The sequence below is a fragment of the Hyaena hyaena genome, unplaced genomic scaffold (assembly GCF_003009895.1).
Source record: "Hyaena hyaena isolate Hyena2069 unplaced genomic scaffold, ASM300989v1 scaffold_1557, whole genome shotgun sequence".
Lineage (NCBI taxonomy): Eukaryota > Metazoa > Chordata > Mammalia > Carnivora > Hyaenidae > Hyaena > Hyaena hyaena.
Genome location: NW_024082193.1, coordinates 17423 through 41972, shown reverse-complemented (window position 1 = coordinate 41972; position 24550 = coordinate 17423). Strand labels below are relative to the sequence as shown.

The 24550-nt window shown below is 39.1% G+C and overlaps 1 protein-coding gene across 1 annotated transcript; it reads left to right on the top strand.

Moving 5' to 3' along the window:
- The first annotated feature begins 4677 nt into the window (after positions 1 to 4677).
- On the top strand, positions 4678 to 24486 carry LOC120226020 (TATA-box binding protein). Its single transcript, XM_039224214.1, has 7 exons — positions 4678 to 4883; positions 7475 to 7890; positions 13182 to 13269; positions 18884 to 18975; positions 20591 to 20758; positions 21660 to 21754; positions 22378 to 24486. Exons 1-7 carry the CDS (start codon positions 4830 to 4832, stop codon positions 22455 to 22457), a joined length of 993 nt encoding a protein of 330 aa, XP_039080145.1. The 5' UTR covers positions 4678 to 4829; the 3' UTR covers positions 22458 to 24486.
- Positions 24487 to 24550: the final 64 nt, after the last annotated feature.

The window sequence follows — 24550 nt, the reverse complement described above, 5'->3', positions numbered from 1 at the left end:
GGGAAGTGAAAAGACTAAGAAACAACTACAGATACTCTTGAATCTGCCTTTGCCCCTCCAGCCGATCTCGTAGTCTGGGCTTTAGCAAGCACCCTTAGCCCGAGAGATTAACCTTTGCTTATCTATACGCCATGCATTCTTTCCTAGAAAGAACAGTACCTCTGCACATCAGGAAACAGAAATCAGACCCTCTTGCACAACCCTGGGCTCTAAGGAACCAATTCTCCTTGCACAACCTCTGAGCGCTGCGATAACATCTGCAGCTGGCACCATCGAGTCTGCTCCTAATCAAGAAATATTATGGACCACTGCACTCCTTTTACTGATTAATTGCCCTAAATTCCTTTAAAAATCCCTGGGCCAGGCAGAAACTTTACAACCGGCCTTTGGACAAGAGTCCACCTTCTCCCCAAGTGGCCGGCCTCCTGAATAAAGTTCATATTCCCTTCCCATCAAAACTCGTCTCTTGAGTATTGCCTTTTCAACCCAGGGGCAGCCGAATTTGGGGTTCAGTAACAGTGTCTTCGTAGCAAGTGTGAAAAGAGTGCATAAGATGGTAGTAGCAGAAGCAAAACATGATTGAACCTGTACCAGGCTGTTTTTATCTTCTCATTCTCCCGAGTTTGAGAATAGCTAACACGCGTGGAGAGTTTACCACGTGCCTGGCATTGCTCATGCAGTTCCTTAATCCAGCTCACTACTTCCTTAGAAGGTAACTGTTACGATTATACTACTGAGACGCAGAGGTCAGGTAACTTGCCAAAGGTCACACCGCTAGACTGTTTAAAATAGTCAACATTTGAAAAATCATTACCTTGCCTCCCCGCGGCAAGGGCCAATTAGAAAAGGCCCTGGCCAGGCGGCTTACCCCCGGAACTCCTCTGAGCTCCGCCCGCCTCTTCTTTCCTTTAAGCCAAGTACCCGGCGGAACTGTTCCGGAAACACCGGAAGTGACACAATGCCCACACTTCGCATGGCCGCCGCTCTAGGGTGCGTAGTCGGCTGAAGCCAAGGGTGGAATAGCTGGCGGAAGTGACATTATCAACGCGCGCCAGAAGTTTAGTAGGGTCGGGAAGGGGCGCCGTGGCGGGCGCCTGGGCCGCCTGCGGCTTAACTTCGTTTGCGCGACCCCGCAGTGGTCTCTGCAGGGACTCCAGGTAACAGCCTTTTTAGCATTTCCTCTTCTCTGAGGATTGGTGCAGAGGCGACCCCTGCCGCGAGGCCCTGGGCGAGGGTGACGGAGACGCTGAGCGGGCGCGCAGGCCGCGCGGGGGACGCTCCTCCCGCTCGTGCCGACGCTGCCCCGGCCTGTACCGGCCGCCCACCCGCCCCGGCCTCCTGTCGCGCCCGCTGCCCCCATCTGTCGTGCTGTAGCAGCGGCTTTCCATCGTGCGAGCGTGGGGTGCGGGGCTCCGGAAGGGCCCGGGAGAGAGCAGTGCGGCACCTCCGCGACCCGGAGTCTTCCTGTCCTGCCATCCCTTTCTCCTTGTTGATGTTGGAGGGCAGGTTCAACCTGGCCTGTGTCCCCCCACTTTGCTGCCCGCAAGGGTGGCTTTATTATAAAGTTGCGCTTGAGACTTTAACGTTTTGTCAGAGGCCAGAGATTCCTGGCACGATAGAGCGTAAGCCGTAAATACACAGCACTTGGTTTACAAGGCCTAGCTGTCTGGCCGCTAGGCAGTGTGCTTTTCTAATTTAAAATTCTAGGTAAGCTTCTGTGTATAAAATAATATGCTTGATTGGTTTATGCAGACACTGGGAGGCTGTGCAGAATTAATTGATTCTCTTCCCTGATCTGTGATTGCCTTTTAAAAGATCAAATTTGATGCCTCTATTCCCAAATGAACACACCCTGCAAATAACTTTCTTTTCAAAGGATGAGTTAGTATCCTTTTCAAAGGATAAGTGAGAAGTAATAACTGGTGGTTTTAATGATGAAGTGAGGAAAAATGATGCCATCACTGGGAGTGAGGGATGACCTCTGACCAATCGTAACAGCAGGCCCCAACCCACCTAGTGCCACAGATTTCTTCTGTATGTAGACTGAATTTGCAAAAGGGGTCTGGAGTCACCAGTTTTGGAGAAACATCTTGTCATGTTTATGAGTGCTTTAAATCCTTCTCATTATTTCCAGCCTCCAGTTTTATCTCTTCGAATTCATCCACACTCTTGCCAAAGTAGAGCTGCTCGTGCTGCACTTCAAAATCTTGTTCCTGCTCTTTTGCCTATATAATGTGTAAAGCTGATAGACAATGTGATCCCACTTATATTTGCTATGTCCTCTCCTAAGCTTTTCGCTTTCATACTGCATGCTTTTTCACTCTTTCTCTCCATGTGCTTGGTCTTTTGCCTGCAGTGCTGATTTGTAAATTCCTGTTTACCTTGCTAGACCCAAGTCCAATGATCCATGCTTTGTGAAAATATTCCCCTTCAGGACACTTGACAGTGACTGTGTCTTCTCATCCATAGCATGTATGCATTTATTCTGATTCAATACTGTATACCAGCCATGGTGCAAGAACATTTGCTAGATTCTGCACTCCAGGAACGTGGCATAGTAGTACACCTCTATTATAGCACTTAAGTTTTGCAGTGATTATTTGTATACCCTTCACAGGAACTCTTAGATGCTAATGACTATATCCTCTTCATATTTGCATCACTTCTTTTGTTATTATAGGATAATAAAAAATAGAATTTTCTTGCATCTGACATTTTCTGAAGAAGAGGTTTTTTTTTGTTTTTTCTTTTTCATTGATGAGTATGTAGGATATATAGTCTTTGGTCCTTTGTCCTATCAAAGTGATTGATTCATTCATTCAACAAATATCTGAGTGCTTACTTTGTATCAGTACATGTTTGAAGCTCGTGTGTCTTTGATACATAATTTGTAACTTTGAGACCAGCAGGTTCTATGTGTTCCAATATCTTCTTAGATGATAATGTTTAAACTGAAATCTAATAAAGCTAACATTTGTCTTCTGCTTACTAAGTGATAACTAGATGCTTTTCTTGATATGTTAATGAGCCAGTCCTTTTTAGCACAATTAGTTCTTAGAGCAACCCGAATCAAGTTAAGGATCTGTCTGAACTAAACTCAACAAAAGGTCTTTCAGGACTTGGTTCTTTTGTCTAAAAGAAATTTAAAAAGTGTAAAGAGATGATGCCTTAAGGAAGGCTAGACAGGGGCACAGTTTGTCCTTTATGTGTTCTAAAGAGGTCAAGTTACTGCATGTATAAAAACTTACTTATTTTTGTGTCTGTAAAGCTTCTATCACAGTGTCCTATTAAGTTAGTAGATTGGGGCACCTGGGTGGCTCAGTCAGTTAAGTGTCCAACTTTGGCTCAGGTCTTAATCTCATGGTTTGGGTTTGAGCCCCATGTTTGGCTCTGTGCTGGCGGTGCAGAGCCTGCTTAGGATTCTCTCCCTCTGCCCACCTCCCCCACAAATAAATAAATAAACCTAAAAAAGAATAAAACAAGGCAAGAATGGAGCAGTATTTTTTAAAAAAATAAATCAGTAGATCAATAAATGATCACTCTAAAGTATATTGGATCCAATTCAGTGTTTATTGAATTTAACACCTAAGACGTGGAGGATATGAAACTGACTGGATTATTTAAAAACCTCACCTTGGCCTAATAGCACTCTGTATACAGTGCTTAATATTTCTACTCAGGGGCACCTGGGTGGCTCAGGCGGTTAAGCGTCTGACTTCAGCTCAGCTCATGATCTTGTGGTTCGTGAATTTGAGCCCCACATTGGGCTCTGTGCTGACAGCTCAGAGCTTGGAGCCTGCTTCAGATTCTGTGTCTCCCTCTCTCTGTCTACCCCTCTTCCACTCATGTTCTGTCTCTCTCTCTTTCAAAAATAAATAAACATTAAAAAAATTAAGTACGGGCCGCCTGGGTGGCTCAGTCAGTTAAGTGTCCGAATTTGGCTCAGGTCATGATCTCACGGTTTATGGGTTCAAGCCCCGCATCGGGTTCTGTGCTAACAGCTAGCTCAGCCGGGAGCCTGTTTCAGATTCTGTGTCTCCCTATCTCTCTGACCCTCCCCTGCTCATGCTGTCTCTCATAAATTTAAAAAAAAATTTTTTTAATTAAATAAAAATAAATATTCCTACTCAGATATGACAGTTTCCTTAGGAATTTGTTTTCTCTGAGTGTTTTTCCCAAAAGTTTTTAATATTGATTATGACACCTTAATTTTGAACATTCTAAGTATTAAATTTTTTTAACATTTATTTTTTGAGAGACAGGGAGAGACAGAGTGTGGGTGTTGGGGGGGGTCAGAGAGTGAGGGAATCAGAGTCTGAAGCAGGCTTCAGGCTCTGAGCTGTCAGCACAGAACCCCTAATGGGACTCAAACTCCCAAATGGTGAGATCATGACCTGAGCGAAAGTCGGACTGAGCCACTCAAGTGCCCCTGAACATCCTAAAGGATTTAAATTAAACATGTAATAAAGCACTTTGTTCTAGTGGCAGTTTTGCATGCAGTTACCATAAACATGGCAAGGAATAAGATTTCAGCATTGTAAGGTTAAAAAAATATATTCCAAAATAGCTGCATTGCTTTTTTTCTAGTTTTTTTTTTTGTGTAATTATGAACTGGTTTATAGAAGGCTCTACAGCTTGCTTGTATTCTTACATTAAACTTCAAACTTCTTTCAAAGTGGCATTACTGTTTCTTGGTGTGCATGAAAACAACGCAAGCAGTTGAGAAAATTGCTAAGAAGTGTGTTCCGGGGATGCTCTAGGAGGAGACTGAATGCCGAGGCGAGTTCCAGTCCAAAGGTGTTTGATTTACCCAGAAGAAAGTGAACATCATGGATCAGAACAACAGCCTGCCACCTTATGCTCAGGGCCTGGCCTCCCCTCAGGTAATACAGCTGGAGGGAGGGTGTAGGTGGGACAGAATCTACATTGTTAGAGAAAAAGGAAAGAAGGGAATTTAACCGTCTGTTGTTGAAAATTGATTTATATGTTTTTAAGCCTGTCTTATTTTGTTGAGATGTTGTATTAGGCTTTGAGTAGACATGATAGTGTTAAATTTGGGGAGTTTATTTGGGAGTTAAAATGTATTTGTCTATAAATCTTAATCTTTTGATAAATGTTTATGAAAGCGTTCCATGTGATTATCAGGTCTTTGATTTTGAAAGTAACTTGCACCAAATTATTTTCTGTTTTTAGTATTTCTTTTTTATGTTTAAGGTTCCAAATAACATATCTACTTTTTAATAATTTATTATGATAGAAACACCCATTTTAAGTGTGTTTTGGTAATTGTATACACCTGTGTGTATACAACTGCTCTGCTGATCAGAGCTAAAGGTTCTGCCTAGCCTAGAATTTCATACAAATGGAATCATATCAGTATGTGCTTTTCTGTGTGTGTGTATCTCTTCTTTGCCCAATATGACATTTGTGTATCAGCAGACTCCTTTTTATTGCAGGGTAGTACTCAGCTGTATGGATGGGCCACATTTTGTGTATCTCCTCTCCACTTGCTGACATTATGGGCGTTTTCAGGTTGCGGCTACTATGAATAAAGTTGCTGCAAACATTTACGAACAGGCTTTGTGTAAACTGTTTCTATCTCTCTTGGGTAAATACTTAATGAGTGGGATTGCTAGGTCTATGATAAGTGTATGTTTCACTTTATAAGAAACTGCTGAACCATTCTCTAGTCCCACCAGCAGCATATGAGAGTTCTGGTTCCTCATCCTCACTAGCACTCGAGGTTTTAACTTTTAGCCATTCTAGTGGTTGCTTAGTACTATTTCTTTGTGATTTTAGTTTGCATTGTCCTGATGACTAACAATCCTGAGCATCCTGTCAAGTGCTTATTGGCCAGTTGCATTATTTTCATTTGTAGAATGTCCTTCACATCTTTTGCCCATTTATTTATTGGCTTTTTGTCTATCTTTTACTGAATTGTAGTTGCTCTTTATGTATTCTGGATACAAGTCCTTTCTGAGATGTAGGTATTATAGATATTTTCTGTCAGTCTGTGGTGCAGCTTACTTTTTAATTTTCTTAATGATGCCTTTCAAAGAGTAGAAGGTCTTAATTTTTTTCCAAAGTCCAGTTATCAGTTTTATTTCATCGTTAGTGCTTTTGTGTCTTAAGAAATCTTCGTTTACCCTAAGTCTTAAGGATTTTCTCTTATAATAAAGTTTTAGCATTTACATGTATGCTTGTAATCCATTTTGAGTTCATTTCTGTGTGTGACATGAAAGGCAGACCTTTCAAAACTTCATTTTTCTTAAAGTAACATAACCTGAAATTTTTCTAGCCAGTATTTTATAGAGGTAAGCAATCGATGTAGGAGGATCGTACCTCTACTATTAGGGCTGCAGTATATGTTTGATCCTCCTCCTCTCATACTCTTTCTGCCACTGTGTTGATGAAACAGATTAACATAAAGCTTAGACAGTTTTGGTTTATGCTTTCTGCCAGTTAAAGTGGTGGAAGTAGGAAAGGATTGTGGCTCTCTTTTGGATCTTGCATGCATTTGAGAATCTGGTGAAAACTGTGGATAGCTTGATGCAGAAATATTGGGTATACTTTTAAGAGGTTCACAAAGTCACTGCAAGCTCTGCAGGCTCCGTGGGCTCTGTGGGGTTGGTGCTGGGCAAGGGATTGGCCTGGGTCTCAGAGAAACTTGGCTGTCATTGTGGCTTCTCTGCCAGTGAGACCTGTGGTCTTGGGGAAGTTCTTTAGCTTCTTCTGGTGTCCTTAATATGAGAAGAGCATCGAGTTTTTCCTTTCCCAAAGAGTTGTTGTGAGACTCATAAATTAATAAATGTGACAGTGTCTGGAAGTTAAGAGGCATTCAGAAAAGTAAATGGATATTATCCTGATAGATGCATCGGATTTTCTTGATTTAAACTTTTTGGAGAGCAAATGATCCATCTTTTTGAATAGTATTCTAATAATCGTTGTCATTACTGTTGCTAACATTTCAGTATCTTCTGCGTGCCTGTCATCATGTTGAATGAGTTCAGTGGCATATCTGGGGTAACCATATAATTTATTAGCCAAACTTGGACAGATACATTGAGAGTGAAATGGGGAACTACCCAGGTAGTGTGGTAGGCTAATAGTTTAAACCTGCATGTGCAGTCACTCCAGTTATGTCCTTTATACTTTCTAACAGTATTAGAACATTGTTTTCCTGTAGATGTGCCTGAAGGGTTAAGCAACTTCCTTGAGTTTTCACATGTAATAAGTGGCAGGATTGGGTTTCACACCCAGGTATAATTATAACTAAGCTCTTACCTACCTGTTATGGTGAAGAAGAAAGTGATGTGTTTAAGGACAGCAAATGCCTTTCTGTTATGCATCATAATCCCATTTATATTCGTAAGGCATCTCATCTTTGTACATCTCACCTCCTCTTCTACCAGAGGAGTGCTGGAAACCCTCGATACCAGCTGGCCTGACATGCTCTCCTCCTGACTTTCCACAGGGTGCCATGACTCCTGGAATCCCTATCTTCAGTCCAATGATGCCCTATGGCACAGGACTGACTCCACAGCCTATTCAGAATACCAACAGTCTGTCAATCTTGGAGGAGCAGCAAAGGCAGCAGCAGCAGCAGCAGCAGGCACAAGCACAGCAGCAGGCGCAGCAGCAGCAGGCGCAGCAGCAGGCGCAGCAGCAGCAGCAGCAGCAGCAGGCGGTGGCGGCAGTTCAGCAGTCAGCATCCCAGCAGGCAACACAGGGGGCCTCGGGCCAGACACCACAGCTCTTCCACTCACAGACTCTTACCACTGCACCTTTGCCAGGCACCACTCCCCTGTATCCCTCCCCCATGACCCCCATGACCCCTATTACCCCTGCCACGCCAGCCTCTGAGAGCTCTGGGATCGTGCCACAGCTGCAGTGAGTACTTTGTGTGTGTCTTCTCCCTCAGCCTGGAAGGGACCTTTGGGGCGGGTGCTCTGTTTCTTTGTTTTCAGATGGATTGAGTTATTGAGGGTGTGCCACTAGCAGTAATCATATGTCTAAGTTTGCTCTTTCTCTACCTCTCAGAGGAGAAAGGGATGCTAAGTTGCCTTAGGGAGTCAGTCCTCTTAGTAAAAGGCTCTCATAACATCGTCACATATTGAGTAGCTCGTGTTTATGTATTTGGGCCAAGCTACCAAATTGTTATTATAGACATTTCCCTACAGCTGATTTGCTGAATCAAGCCTTATGTAGTCTCCTTCCCTTTGATGCTTTCAGTCTTTGTTTTCAGTCTTTGGGAAGGGAAGATTAGTTACTTAGTTCATAATAGTCCTTGTTTGTCTTCATTGGTTATTATAAGGGCTCCATGTAACTCTTTCGAGAGCTGTGTCCTTTCCTTAAGCTGAGAATGTCTGTTCTTGCCCTCAGTGGGTTTTTCTGTATAAATGAAATGGGTCCTATATGTGAATTGAACGGCAGGGTGGAGATAGGAAAAAAATCCTGAAAAACATACAAATATTCTCTTGTATCTATCATTGTGAAGTACATAGCTTTTGCTTTTAGCAAACTTATGGCCAAATTGAAGGTTCATTTGCAATAATTATTTCACCAGCCATCTCTGGACATTTTTAATGAGAATATTCTCTTCTTTTTAAAAATTTTTTATGTTTTATTTATTTATTTTTTAAAAGTTTTATTTATTTCTGAGAGAGAGACAGCGTGAGCAGGGGAGGGTCAGAGAGAGAGGGAGGCACAGAATCCGAAACAGGTTCCAGGCTCCGAGCTGGCCGTCAGCACAGAGCCCAACGCGGGGCCCGGACCCACGAGCTGTGAGATCATGACCTGAGCCAAAGTCGGACGCGTAACCAACTGAGCCACCCAGGTGCCCCTGAACATTTTTATAACTAAGTAATCTTTCATCGTAGATCCTGTTACCTAAATCTTGCCTCAGATCTTTGATCTTACGTGATTTTAAAAATCAGATAATTTTCATTCTAATGATTTGGAGAGATAATCACTTGTTAGTTCACCTTTGTCAGCACCACTCCCTGTTGTCCTGCATGCTGGTTTGGCTTTTTTGGTCATTTAAGTTTTTACCTCTTGTTTAAATCATAAGTTATAACCAGTTGTGATGGGGCTTTTGTTACACCTGGCACCTTAACCTTTCTGGTATTCCACAAAGCATCTAGTCAGACACATTACTGAGTTCCCATATCCATTAAGAGCCCTGCTAGGTTGGGACTTCAGTGGCCTCTAAATCTTACAAGCTTATGAAGACTTGGGATATATAATTAATGAAAATATATAAGAATACATTTTTAAGGGTCGCTTGGCTGGCTCAGTTGGAAGAGCATGCGACTCTTGGTCTTGGGGTTGTGAGTTTGATCACCACGTTGGGTGTATAGATTATTTAGGTTAATGAATAAAAAAGTATCATACATTTTTAAGACAGATTCTGGGGAGGTGGGAGAACCAAGAAAAGCCCTGGACCAAATGGCTTCGGTGAACTCTACCAGACATTTAAAGAACTAATACCAGTCCTTTTCAAACTTTTCCAAAAAATTGAGGGAACGCTTTTTAACTCCTTTGATGAGTCCAGCAGTATGCTGACACCAAAGCCAAAGACACTAAAAAAATCTACAGACCAGTATCGCATTGATCACTGATGCAAAAATCCTCAAAAAAAATACTACGAAACGTCGGTAAGCAGCATATTAAAAGATTATACACCATGACAAGTGGGATTTATTCTTAGAATGCAAGAGTAGGTCAACATACAAAAATCAACCACTGGGGTTGGCTGGGTGGCTCAGTCAGTTAAGAGTTCAGTTCAATTTTGGCCCAGGTCATGATCTCACTGTGGGTTCGAGCCCCTCATTGGGCTCTGCATTGACAGCATGGACCCTTCTTGAGATCTTCTTTCTCACTCTCTTCTGCCCCTCCCTTGCTCATGCTCTGTCTCTCTCACTCACTCAAAGTAAAGAAACTTAAATCAACCACCATAATATACCACAACAGTAAAATGAAAAGAAAACTGATATCTCAATTGATGCAGAAAAAGAATCGACAAAATTCAACACCCTTTCATGGTAAGAACACTCAACAAAATGGAAAAGATGGGAACTGACTTAACATAGTAAAAGCCATATTTAAAAAACCATAACAAGCCTAATACTTAATGTTGAAAGATTTAATGCTTTTCCTCCTCAGATGAGGAACAAGGTAGGGACAACCTCCTTTTCCATTTCTATTCAACATAGTACCAGAGCAAGACAAATAAAGGGTATCTAGAGTAGAAAAGAAGAGGTAAAATTATCTCTGTATGATCTTATACGTGGAAAATCGTAGAGTCCACTAAAAAAAACCCGTTAGGTACAAAAAGTGAATTTTTTTAGCAAAGTAGCAGGATACAAAGTTAACAGTTGAAATCAGTTGCATTTCTGTATACAAACAGTGAACAGTATGAAAAGGAAATTACAGGGGTGCCTGGTTGGCTCAGTGGGTTATGTGTCTGACTTCGGCTCAGGTCATGATCTCACGGTTAGTGGGTCTGAGCCCCGTGTTGGCCTCTGTGCTGACAGCTCAGAGCCAGGGGCCCACTTTGGATTGTGTGTCTCCCTTTCTCTCTGTGTCCCTCCCCTGCTCACATTCTGTCTCTCTCAAAAATAAATAAACATTAAAACTTTTTTTTGAAAAGGAAATTACAAAAACAATTCTATTAACAACATGATCAAAAAGTATAAAACACAATAAAACCTTGAATTGTGAGTGACTTGTTCTGTGAGAGTTGCGCAAGATAAGCAAACATTTCTAATAAATTTAACTTGATAAGCGATGTCTTGGAATATGAGTAGTATGTGATGCTGAATGTCACATGATCACAACCTAGCCAGTGGTTCTTGAAATTCGGTTTGATATACAAGTGCTTTGGATTACATACATGTTTCTAGATTGAATTATCCTCACAAACCAAGGTTTTGCTGTACTTAGGAATTAACCAAGGATGTGAAAGACGTATGATGAGAACTATAAAACATTGCTGAAAGAACTTTAAAGAAAACACGAACAAGTGGAAACACATCTCAGGTTCCTAGATTAGGAGATTTAATATTGCCAAAATTTCAATATTACCCCAAACGATCTACAGACTCAGTGTAATCCCTATCAAAAATTCCAATGATATTTTTTGCAGAAGTAGAAAAATTCATGCTAAAATTTATATGGAATCCCGAGGAACTGTGAATAGCCAAAAGCAATCCTAGAAAAGAAGTGCAAACCAGAAGACTCTCACTTCCTGATTTCAGAACTTATTACAAAGTTACTGTGGTATTGGCATAAACGCAGACATATATATAAACCAATGCAGTAAGACAGAGAACCCAGAAATAACTCTTGTATATATGGTCAAATGATTTTTGTCAAGGGGACCATGACTGTTCAACGGAGACAAGATAGTCCTTTTAGCTAATGGTGAAAGTTGGACCCTTAGCTAACATCAAATAAAAAATTAAAGTACATCAACCTAAGTATAAGACCTAAAACAATATAACTCAGTGAAGAAAATATAGGACAAAAGCTTTGTGACATTGGACTTGGCAATGTTTTCTCACATGTGACACCAAAGGCACAGGTAATAACAGAAAAAATAGATAAAGTGGACTAGATAGCAATTTTAAAACTTATAAAAAATTTTTTTTAAGAAAAAACTTGTGTATCAGAAGACACTGTTCACAGAGTAAAAATGCAACCAACAGGGTGGGAAAAAATGCTTGCGAAGTATGCATCTGATAAAGGATTATTATCTGAATGTTTGGAGAACTACTAAAACTCAACAACAAAAACAAAGAGTCCGATTCCAAAAATGGGCAAAGGACTTGAATAGACATTTCCCCAAAGAAAATACACAAATAGCCAATAAGCATATGAAAGGATGCTCAACATCACTAAACATGTAAATGCAAATCAAAACTATAATGAGATACCACCTCATACCCATTAGGATGGCTATTATCAAAACCAATATAACCAATGATGGGGATATGGAGAAATTTGAACCCTTATGCACTGTTGGTTAAAAAGAGAAAAGAATACATGTAGCAAATCTGTGACTTAAGTAAAGAAATGCTAAAGGCAGGTATGTATAGAAAATTATTTGGAAGGAAATAGATGAAGTAGAAATGAAAACATTAATTGGGTCGATCATTTTTTTTTTTTTTTAATGTTTGTTTATTTTTTGAGCAAGAGGGAATTCCAAGCAGGGTCTGTGCTGTCAGCACAGAGGCCCCGTGCTGTGCTTGATCTCACATTACTCGAGACCATGACCTGGGCCGAAATCAAGACTCAGACGCTTAACTGACTGAGCCATGCAGGTGCCCCTTGGGTTGATCATTCTAATTAGCCTTACAATTGTCTGTAAAAGAACACAGCTATTCTCTTTCTTATATCCAACTGACTTGTGAGCCATCAAGTTTTCAAAGTATTGCATTTTGGCAGGACAGGAACCAAAAGCAGCAATGAGCTGGAAACAATTGGAGAGGTATTTACAGTCTGGAATCAGCATTCACAGGACAGTGATGTCCCTTGCCCATGCATGATGGTTTATGGGCAATTCGTGTCATTCAGAGGATAAATAAGGGCTTCATTCAGAAGGCTAAAGCATGACGCTAGAGATAGATGGACCAAAAGCCTGGCTACCACTTAGAGCCATGTTTATCTGGAGCAAGTTAACCATCCATTTAAGCCTCTGCTTCTTCATCTAAAAATGTGAATATTAAGTTATTATTTCATAGTGCATTGTATTAAGTGGGATCACCCATGTAAAATGCGTACCATGGTGTGTGGTAAAGACCATAAATGTCAACAATGTAAAAATTTTTTTAATTTAAAAATTAAATTGGTTTAGGAGCGCCTGGGTGGCTCAGTCGGTTAAGCATCTGACTTCGGCTCAGGTCATGATCTCACAGTTCGTGGGTTTGAGCCCCGCGTCGGGCTCTGCTGACAGCTACCTCAGAGCCTGGAGCCTGTTTTGGATTCTGTATCTCCCTCTCTCTCTTACTCTCCCTTGCTCACGCTCTCTCTCTTTCTCGCTCAGAAATAAATAAAACTTTAAACAAATAAATAAAACTTAAATTGGTTTAAACTAATTTGATGTAAAGAATCAGGTTTCTAGATAACGCCTCATCATGTAAAAGTTCAATGATCATGCTTTCCTTTCAAATTTCTTGCAGAAATATTGTATCTACAGTGAATCTTGGCTGTAAGCTTGACCTAAAGACCATTGCACTTCGTGCCCGAAATGCTGAATATAACCCCAAGGTCAGAGCAATTATAATGTATTTCAACCTATAATAATACCAAAACCAAAATGTTTGTGTTATGCTTGAGTTTGTTGACACCAACAAAATGAGGAATTAAAGAAAAATGTATAATGTTTTTTATTGAATAGCTACCATGTGAGAGACCCTAGAATCACAGCAGTCTACAAGATAAACTACCAGATTTATTTACCCATTGTGATGGGGTTCTTGTGACATGTAAGAAGAAACTATGTGGATGGGGCGCCTGGGTGGCTCAGTTGGTTAAGAGCAAAATATGTGGTATGATTCCATTTATGTTTTGAAAACTGTGTAGAATGGAACGATATACTCTCTGGACTTTACTTCAAATTAAACAGTTGGAGAATTGGGGAAGAGCACATGGGAAGGGCACAACAAGATTGGCCAGAAGTTAATAATTGCCAGGGTTGAGTAATAACTACAGGGGGTTTATTATATTTTTCTATGTATAACTTTTAAACATCTTATCATAAAAATATTATGGGGTAAAAATACTTTTGATATTTTTTATATTAACATAAGCAACCTGAGTACACGGTAAGGCTTTTGTCTCTGCATTGGTAGATAAGCTGGTTTTTTAAAAGAATAGTAAATATTTGCATTCACAAACGGATGGACATTCTTCAAGGACCATACAGACCAGGCCTCTGAGTGTAGAAGATGATCAGATTGAAGAGCTCTGGGCCAGGTCCCTGTAGAAGACAGCTCCCCTAAAGTGGGAGAATCTATTAGCATGCTCTTGACTTTTATACATGGGGAACCAATATTAAATTGGTTTCATTTAACAAAGGAAAAAGAGAGAAAAGAGAAGGTAGAAGGGCAAACTTGAGAATTTAACTGAGTATTCTATTTGACAGGCTATCTGGGTCAGTTTTGCCAGGGTAGCACCATATCCTTTGCTGATGTCTCCCATGTTCTCCCTTTGGTGACACTCCCAGTCTAGGTTGCCTATGTCAGTTTGACTCCTTTTCTTACATGGTGTCATTATTTGAATGTCATCTTGAAATAGTGGCCAAGTAGCAGCATTTAAGCACTTGGATATTAGACAGTGGTGAAGTATCATAAGAAGTAAATGAAATTCACTTCATAGATCCAGTATTTTTTAGCTTACTTACACCTAATCAGCAGAATTAAGTCCCAGGAATCAGCTTGGTCAATTTTAGGAACAAAGTCTTTTTTCTCAACTGATCGATTGTTCTGTTCTGTGCCTCTCTGCTCCCCCCAAGTATTTATACCACTTGTTAGCATTTGTACCAATACTACTTGGCTGGCCAATAAATAGTTGAGGACGCTTTTATTATCTGGCTCTGTTTTAGCCAGTGAATTTATGATACTTTGTTAGGTGAGCTGTTTCATTTGTTGTTTGAGCCGCAATCCAGAAACTTCTGTTTTAGTTCAGGAACTCCTGGTCAGGAAGCTGTATTTTCAAGAATCATTATTTTCTGGAGGCCTTTTAGTAGATTTGGGGTCAATCTTCAGGCAGATCCCATGTCCAGTTGGATTCTGAATATATGCAAACTAGGGAAGGTATCTGTGCGTCTAATCATGGTGCTTGAGAATATGTTAGAGTCTCAAGCGCTTTCTTCTGTGCAGTTTCAAGTTGACTTCCACTGATGTATGTTTCTGTCTGCTGCCTGTATATCCCATAGAGATGTGTGCAGTGATGTTTTCTTCAGAAATGTAGCTTACCCATAATGGGGCATATGACTATGTATACGACATTGGTTTGGCAAGTACAGGCTTCCCATGTTATCCAAAAGTCTGCATTAAGTTTCTTTGCTTTCATTATAGACCTACATTAGTACCTGTTTTTGCTAATGGAAAGGAATCTGAAGAGAATTTTTGCTTTAATAAAATGGTCATTGTTCCTCACTTGACTCCATTTTGGCTTACAAAAGGTTTCACAGGAACATTCTACTTTCCAGTAGCAGGGGAAACCTGTTTTTGACAAGACCAGAATATAACAAGGTTGGGACAGTTAGTGGGAACCAGGCCAGATTTCATAGGTCTTTCAGGAACAGTGTAACCGGTTGAGAATTTACAGGGATTTTCAGGTGTAACTCACCGTGTCATTTAGGGCTAGGATTTCAGTCGAAGGAAAATAAAACTCTTTTTGGAGACTTGGACTGTTTTAGCACTTGCCTTTTAACATAGGAAAACCTCAGTCAACAGGAGAACTATGTACATACCCTTAACCAACATATCTAAACTTTGGAATGGGCACTAAATCAAATCTAAGAGGGAGTTCAGGGGTTTGCCCTCTATTACATAAGAACTGAAGATATGGCATTTCTCAGCAGCCTTTTGAACTTTTCAAGTTGAATATCCCCAATATTTTTGTAAAATTTGAATCAATGTACATATTTGTCTTTTTTTTTAGTGTGGCTTTTTGGGTGTGTGCACATGCATAAGTATTAATATTTGAAGATAACTTTGAGTGACACCAAACTATTTTGAGATATTTAAATAAAGAAAAAGACAATGACAAAGTTTCTGCCCCCCTCCTCAACCAGAAAAATTATATATATCATTGTGTCGTCACTGGCAGCTAAACCTAGTAAGAACTGCTGTTCGCGTGAGTTAGAGAAGCCACTTTCTTTAGTGTGATCTGTAGTCTTACATTTGATATTTCCTTCATAAGTCTGATTTCTCTGATAAGTCCTTAATTAATTTTTAATGTTTTAATTGGAGATAACCAAAGAAAATAGATAATGACGTAAACCCAAATCTTATTGATTATTAATATTTACTCATGAACCTCTAGTAAGATAACTATTTTAGTAGAATGAGCTTTTATAACAATATATTTTATAACAATATTTGTAAGTTACATTCTGCCAATGTAAAGTATACCTTGATTATTTTAAATATGAGTCATTATTGAATGACTCATTCTAGGATGTATCATCAGAGCAAAACAGAATGAAGTAGGTTTAGATTTATTTTGATAATTTACTAAAATACTTTTTTTTAAGGAAAGGAAAGTAGTTGGGTTTAGATTGGAGTAGTAGTTAACAGTTATATAGAAAGCAGAAAGAATAATTTTATAGAAGTGTAGGGGTATGTTTGTCAGCTAGAACAGGTAAGTTGGTTAAATATCTATTAGCTGTACGTTGAGAAAAATGTTAAGTGATGGTCTTGGAATGAGTTTTCTAAATCTTGGTCTTGGGGCGCCTGGGTGGCTCAGCCGGTTGAGCCACCAACTTCGGCTCAGGTCATGATCTCGCAGTTTGTGGGTTTGAGCCTCCGCATCGTGCTCTGTGCTGACAGCTTGGAGCCTGGAGCCTACTTTGGATTCTGTGTCTACCTCTCTCTCTGCCCTGTTCCTGTTCATGCTCTGTCTCTCTCAAAAATAAATTTAAAAAAATTTTTAAACAATAAAAAAATAAATCTTAGTCTTTTATGTACAAGTGAAGAAGATGTAGCCTACATAGAATATCCAAAATAAAAGTTGCTGTAATAACTGGCTAAGAAATAAAATGGCTCCTTTAGTTATTGAGGCTTTTTGGTCTGCTTGATTGACCTAATTAAAATATGGAGAACATCAAACATGGCTAATTATTTTAGAACCCCTTCTTTCTATTTTATGTTTATTTTTTTTAAATATGTGGTGCTTTTTTTTTTTCTTTTAATGTTTTCTTTATTTTTGAGAGAGAGAGACTGGGTGAGCAGGGGCCCGGGTCGGAGAAAGAGGGAGACACAGAATCCAAAGAGAGGCTCCAGGCTCAGAGCTGTCAGCACAGAGCCCGACACAGGGATCGAACCCACGAACCACGAGATCATGACCTGAGCTGAAGTTGGACGCTCAACCGACTGAGCCACCCAGGCGCCCCGAGAACCCCTTCTTTTTATAGTAAGAGACTAAATCTTTATGGTTACCCAGTGACCATTTAGGAAACCACAAAGACACTTCAGTGTAAAAACAGTTCTTGTTTTTTTTTTTTAATTTAGAGTGAGAATTTAAGAAAGAAAGAAAAAGGAAAAGCCAGAACTGTTGAACTTCTTTCATCATTGAAGTCCTTTTACCTTTGACTTTGAAATGTAATATAGTATGTTAAGTTAGACAGCGCATATCTAATGTTGAATTTGTGATGTTAATAAACTGTAACAATTTCCTTAATAAGAAGATACAGTGTATATGTATTATCTGTTGTGCCTGGTATAGCCTTAACCATTTCTATTAGTTACTGTTTTTAGCCAAAGCGATCCAATGTTGTGTCCTACAAGGAAAACTAGCAGGCAGATAACCAGGAAATGTCTTGCTCTCCATTGGTACACGTCATATATCCCTTTTTTAATTGTTTACAGTGGTAAAATCAACTTGTATATCTCCATTGTCCTTCCACCAAGCACTTGAATGGCTCTTATATAGTGTATAAAAATGAAAGTAAAGGCTAAATAAAAACTGTTTATTGACCAGGTTTTAATCTTTATCTTAAGAAATTATCTAAATAGTAAACATTGTTTAAGTATTTGTCTAAGATCCCAAGGTATCTAAGATCTGGAAGTAACCATTTATGCACTGTGTAAGCCAGTATACAATGTGTTATATTCATTAATATAATTAATTATTATATTATATATTATTATTGTAATGATTATATAATTACATATTATAATAATTAATAATTTATCTATTATTTATTTTCAATACATAATTTTACAATGTTATAGTCTCTAATGAAATGATATTATTTGATCAATAAAACCAGTAGAGGGAATTTAAGAAATGCAAAATTAGGCTTTTCCTGGACTCGTATGAACTAGAAAGTAGTGCTTGTGCTTTTGCAAGGTGGTAAAATCTGAAGGAGTACATAGAGCAGTCTTAAAACTAAAATTGCAAAAGTAATCTATTTTAGTTAAAAGAGTCATCCTGATTAGAAATATATGAATAGTTTCTTATGTAATCCTCAGATATTAAAATTTTAGAGTTATTTGCAAGTAAATTTTTGCTTTTTATCATCTAAACTTGTAATGGAGGCCATCCATTCAACCCACGGCTGAAATATCTTCTCAAGTTACAATATTAGCAATAAAAACATTGTTAAAACTTAAAAAGTAGAGATTAAAAATTAAAACTTTGATGTTTTTCTTAATTTGCAATTTTATGTGCTAATATGTTAATACTGTTCCTAAAAGCCAATTGGAAACAGAAGATCACTTCACAACATAATGGTATGTTTGTGTTTTGATTTACTCCTTCTTGGAGGTAGAAAAAGTTTATCAATCTATTTGCCAAAAAAAATTAAGTTACGGTTCTAGAAGCTAGCAAATATAAGGTAGAAACAGAGGCACTGGTATTTATTAAGGATGTAATTTTGCAGATATTAGTTGTTGTTGCAATGTGTGTGGAAGAATACATAGAACTTGGTCCAACTTACCTCGTAGTCACTGTTTATTCTGCTCCCTGTGCAAAGAAAAGCATGTGTGCTGCATGGTGATGTGAGAGAACCATGCATAGTAGCATATGCAGGTATTTTGAGAACTCTCTATACACCAGGTCCTCCTCACCAGTTGTGATGTTCATTGCCCTAGTCTCCTAAAGGAAATCAGTCTGGCATGACCTCATTAACGATTGTCTCTGACCATTTTAGCGGTTCGCTGCTGTAATCATGAGAATAAGAGAGCCCCGAACCACTGCACTAATATTCAGTTCTGGGAAAATGGTGTGCACAGGAGCCAAGAGGTAGGTTTAAGGAGTTTATTCTCCTGACTGTACATTACCATGGTTATTTAGTTGCATTTTATGTATTTTTGATAAAATGTAACATCCAAGCTATTACTAAGGTCCCTTTATGTAAAAAATCTTATGTATAACACAGATTCCTCCCATGGAAAAAAAATTGTCAGGAGTCACAAAATTTCAGAGCTGATGGCATGAGAGTGTATAGATCTGCTTGGTCCTGGCAGTAGACGGCACCACATGTTTTGGTCACAGATGCCTGCTGTCCCTTGTTGTAAATAGGCTTCATCATGAGGGTTAGGGTTATTTAGGTCTTAAGATGTCTACCCCTTTCATAAAATGCTATTGCCTATACTCTGCTTCTGTTTGAAGTGATCCTGTCTGTAAAGGTTAGCTCTTTGAGAAGGTCTTGACTTTAAACCTTGTCTAACAGAGTCCACCTAATTGGTAGGAGAAGGTTGCAGGAAGATTAGTAACAGTAACATCAGCTTCCTAAAGCTTGAATAAATAAATTAAGCTCTTAAAATAAAAGATAATTAATATGACTTGGAGTTGTCCACACACAGAGAGGGCTGTAGATGTTTTTGATTATTCTGAACTTTGAAGTTGTCTTTTTTTTTTTTTATGTTTGTTTCTTTTTGAGAGAGAGAAACAGAGTGGGGGAGGGGCAGAGAGCTAGAGAGACACAGAATCCAAAGCAGGTTCCAAGCTCCGAGCTGTCAGCACAGAGCCTGACATGAGGCTTGAACTTGTGAAACTGTGAGATCATGACTTCAAGATCATGACTTGAGCTGAAGTCGGACGCTTAACCAACTGAGCCACCCAGGTACCCCTGAAGTTGTCTTTAATGAAGGGAAGGCCATTGGTTGTGAACATTGTGGTTCCTGATCTCTGAGTTTTTTCAGAAGGCAGATGTGGGTCTCTCCCTAGCTTCCGCATAAATCTTCATTTAGGAGTCTTGCTTGTTTTCCCCTGGTTGGAACATCAAAAACTTCTGACTTCTCAGTAAATGCTAGATGGTATTTTCTTTCCTAGACATGCTTTTCATTCACTGTTTAGCCGTCTTTATCCATTTGCTACACACTGAATATTGTGTATCTAAGTTGCATGATTATTTTATCAAGATAGGAAACCACAAATAAATTTGTTTTCCTCAAGAAAAAAAAAAGCATTTCACGTATGTATGCTTAATTTTTGTTATCCCTGACCTTTGCACTTTAGAGTCTTTTGCTCGTGATGGTATTGCTTTTATTTTGCATTTCTTACATAGGCTGTACATTACTAAGCCATGGTTTTATCCAACAGATGAGTTATAGGAATGGATAAAGGGAGATTTAATATAAAAGAAGATAGAATTAGAGTATTCATTATTCAGGTCTAAATCTTACTAATATTTTCATATTAAAATGAAGTTATTAATTTTCGCCTTAGGAATTTGTAGCTAAAATACAGTAATAATAATAATAATAATAACGGTAATGATGCGATGCTTCACATCTGAAAGATCTGGGCATATCAGTAATTTGATGAATTGGATTTTGAATTCAGTAATTTTGAATTTTGAATAATTATTTCAGGTGGCTTTTACTATGACTGTCTCACTTATTCTTTTCCCTAGTGAAGAACAGTCCCGACTAGCAGCAAGAAAATATGCCAGAGTTGTACAGAAGTTAGGTTTTCCAGCAAAGTTTTTGGACTTCAAGATTCAGAACATGGTGGGGAGCTGTGACGTGAAATTCCCCATAAGGTTAGAAGGCCTTGTGTTGACCCACCAACAATTTAGTAGGTGAGTCTAAAATGTATTGTGATTGCCTTTGGCAACAATTCATTTGTAATCTGTGTAAACATTATTCATGATAAAACATTTATAAAACAGTATGTGAGAACAAGTGATGTACTGATAGATGTATTTAATGTTGAAGTTTCTTCTTTATGTCTCAGAAAATATCTTTTTCTCACCATTCTCCTACCTCCCATATTACTTATTGACATCTACAAATCCCTTTGACTGGGATGAAATTGATTCCTTGTTATTTATTGAGCAATACATGCATTTTAAATGCATGAATTAAATCCACAACGTCTTATATCAACTTTTGTTCCCAGTTCTTTGAATTATTTCTCTTGTTCACATTATACGAGCTCTACTAACGAAGTATAAACTTGAGTGCATTGAATATTATTTCCTCTTCTTTTCCGTGCCACCTGCAAGGCCAGTGCCCATCTCTCCAGCCTCTCTGCTCCCAGCACCCCTCAGACTTGCCCCGCCCTTCTTGGACCAGGGCATTCGGTCCAAGTTTTATACTTGGCACCTTCTTGTTACATTTTTCAGCTAAGAAACCCCCACTCACATTTCAGATATCCACACAAGTGTCTCTTCCTTAGAGAAGCCTGTCCTGCATTTCCCAGTAGGTTAATCACACACATCGTAACTATTTTCGGTCCATCTGAACTGGGAAAGTGAAGCTGCTACGACATCAGAAAATTCAGACTCGCTAGAAATAGAGTTCGTTGGTCTTCAGGTGCCAAAGACAGGTTGCCCTCACTGGCCTTAAGTTCTCTTTCCTGTGGGTTGACCTCCCAGTGAGTTTGTGGTTTAGTCAGTATTTTCCATGTGCAGGTCCACATTTTACCTAAAGCACGGACAGCTTTTAATTTCTAAAGTGTTTTTGTCATTTTCCTTCCAGTTACGAGCCAGAGTTATTTCCTGGTTTAATCTACAGAATGATCAAACCCAGAATTGTTCTTCTTATTTTTGTTTCTGGAAAAGTTGTATTAACAGGTAAGTTGTAACAGGAAGTAATATCCAAAGATTTGAAAGAGTTTCAAGAACAGCATTTTCTCAGTGCTGAGAAGTAATTTCACAGCATGGGGACATTTGGCTACTGAGCTTTGCCCCTGTCTTCTTCTCCTTACCCTTAACACTTTGATGAGAAACATACCCACCAGGGGAGTGAGAGCAGGGAAGATGGCCATTACCTTGCTTAAGAGAGGGCATTTTAAGTTGGAAATCCTCCCGTAAAGCTTTGAGATTCATCAATGTCATTTGGCGACAACAGCAGCAAGTGGGAGAATAAGATTTGGTCATTCCTTCTGCTTGGATTGGGTCATGAGCTGCTCAGGTCACCGGCTGGTACAGGGACTAAGACTGGTCACTTGTGGTGAACTCCAGAGCAGGAGGCTGGAATCATCTGTTTTTGTGGTTAAAAAACCATTTTAAGAAAATACTGATTTAAAAACAAAAACAGGGTTGTGTCAAGGGATTCCCTTGTTAATGTTTTAATGTCTGTCTCTGTTAGTCTGACTGGGTATGGAGAGAATTGTGCTTGTGGTTTTAAAGTAATTTTACCTTTTAAACATGTTAAGAACAACCATTTCATACTCTTCTCTGCCTTGTTTTCATAGGTGCTAAAGTCAGAGCAGAAATTTATGAAGCATTTGAAAATATCTACCCTATTCTAAAGGGTTTCAGGAAGACGACATAATGGCTGTTATGTACTCCTGCCTTCGCACCCACTTTTTTTTTTTTTTAAAACAAACAAATCAGTTTTGGTACATTTAAACGGTGGTGGTGTGGAGGGTTCCAGCTTGGTGAGAAGATGGACGTTCTGTGGGTTGCAGCACCAGGTGAGGTTCTGTGGCGTGCATTCCCCGTGGGGATGCTGGGAAGTGGTATTCTGCGCAGAGAACACTGCAGCGTCATGTGAGTTGCTCATACTGTGCTGCTGTTTGGGCTGTGCTGCCTGTTTATTTATACTTAGATTTTAAACACATACTGCTGTTGACAAGTTGGTATGAGGTACAGAACTTCAAATGTTAAAGCCACCTCTGCAGTTGATTGGACTTTTTCTTTTAGTTTCTTCCCCATAAACCAGTTTTTATATTTCTACCAGAAAAGTAAAAATCTTTTTTAAAAGTGTTGTTTTTCTAATTCGTGACTCCTAGGGTTATTTTTGTGCCAGACACATTCCGCCTTTTCAGTATTGCAGGACAGAGTAGATGTATTACAGAAAATGAATGGCTGTACATATTTTTCTTCCTTCAGAGTCTCTGTACAATAAATGCTGTTTATAAAAGTGTTAGATTGATGTTATGATACCTTGTAAGATTCATGTGATCATACTCTTAAAGTTTATATTTTAGATATAAGATATAATTGTCTGAAACCATTTCAGTGTGTGCTTGTTTGCTTACTTGTTTGTTTCAGTCAACATTTCATTGTATGTTGCAGTTTTAATGGAGGAACTACCTGAAAATTTAAGGTTTGTCACGAAACATGTATTTATTATGTCCATATATTGACCACTTCCTGTTTCCCAGATATATTGCCTACAATTCTCACAAAACCTGTAATTAGGTTTTGTCCTCCTCCTTAGGTGAGAAAACTCTGGCCTCAGCTGAGGGATGAGGTATTTGCCCCAGGTTACCTAGCCAGTGAGTGACAAAATCAGGCTCCTTCAGTATTAAGTATTAATACTTCAGTATTAAAGCTGGGGTATGTGTACAGCCTAGTGAGGTGTTTGGTTTTTTTCTCAAGTTTATTAACTGGAAACTTGTAAGTTCTTGGGTTTTATTGTTGGAGTTAATTGTAAGTGTATTTTCAAGCAGTTCGGAGGCACATTATGAGAATGGAAAGGGTCTTCTGTTTACTACTCGGGTATCTCCCAAGCCCCCTCCTGTACAGATTCTTTCCTTTTGGGGGTGCTTTTGATCCCATATTTAGAAAATACTAAAGCATATGTTCAGTTGTATAGCTTCACTTTTTTTTCAGTCACTATGTCATAACCATATTTCCATGACATGGAGTCCAATGGCATCACAAATATATGGCATCTCTTATGTACCTTTATGTATTTACCTGTTTCCTTAACTACGGTCATTGACATTAGTAGCAGTGTTCCACCATCATCAACAGTGCTGTAGGAAACACCCTTACATGCTTGTTTCTGGTGAAGTGCATACATTTCTGTAGTGAACGTGCCTGGGAGAGGAATCCTCCAGAGAGGACAGTGTGTGAGGTACTGTGTTCTTGTATTCCTGAACAGCAGTGATATCAGTAATGGTAAAGATCATTTGGAAAGACATCTATCCGGGAAAGAAATCTCTTTCCACATGTAGGTCTCTTAGATTCTTCAGTAAAGTTTTATAATTGTTTCATATAGGGCTCTTGCATTTCAGAAAACTTAATTCCTAAGTATTCTCTGGTTCCTGTTATAATAATTAAGTTTTCATTACATTTTAATTCTTATTGACAGATCTTATTCCTAATCACTCTTCTGAATTCTGAAACTTCTGTGACACACTGCAGAGAGCCTTACAAATATGTCCAGCACAGTGTATTACTCAGACACCCCTGCAGCCACCTCCCAGAACCTTGCCTTTGTCCGAGGAACCCCTTCTTCTGCTCCTGCCCAGCCACAACACCATGTACCAATAGACATTATCTTGAATTTTATAGTCATTACCTAAACTACTAATATAGGGTAGTCTTCCATTAAAAAAAAATTTTATGTTTATGTATGTTTTATTCTTTATATTCCTCCTCCGTCTCTTTTCCTTAAAATTTACAGGCCATTTA

Coding starts and splice junctions, on each gene's coding strand:
- LOC120226020 (XM_039224214.1), top strand. CDS start 4,830: ATGGATCAGAACAACAGCCTGCCACCTTATGCTCAGGGCCTGGCCTCC. Junction 7,891..13,181: donor GGGATCGTGCCACAGCTGCA/GTGAGTACTTTG, acceptor AATTTCTTGCAG/AAATATTGTATCTACAGTGA. Junction 20,759..21,659: donor ACCCACCAACAATTTAGTAG/GTGAGTCTAAAA, acceptor TTTTCCTTCCAG/TTACGAGCCAGAGTTATTTC.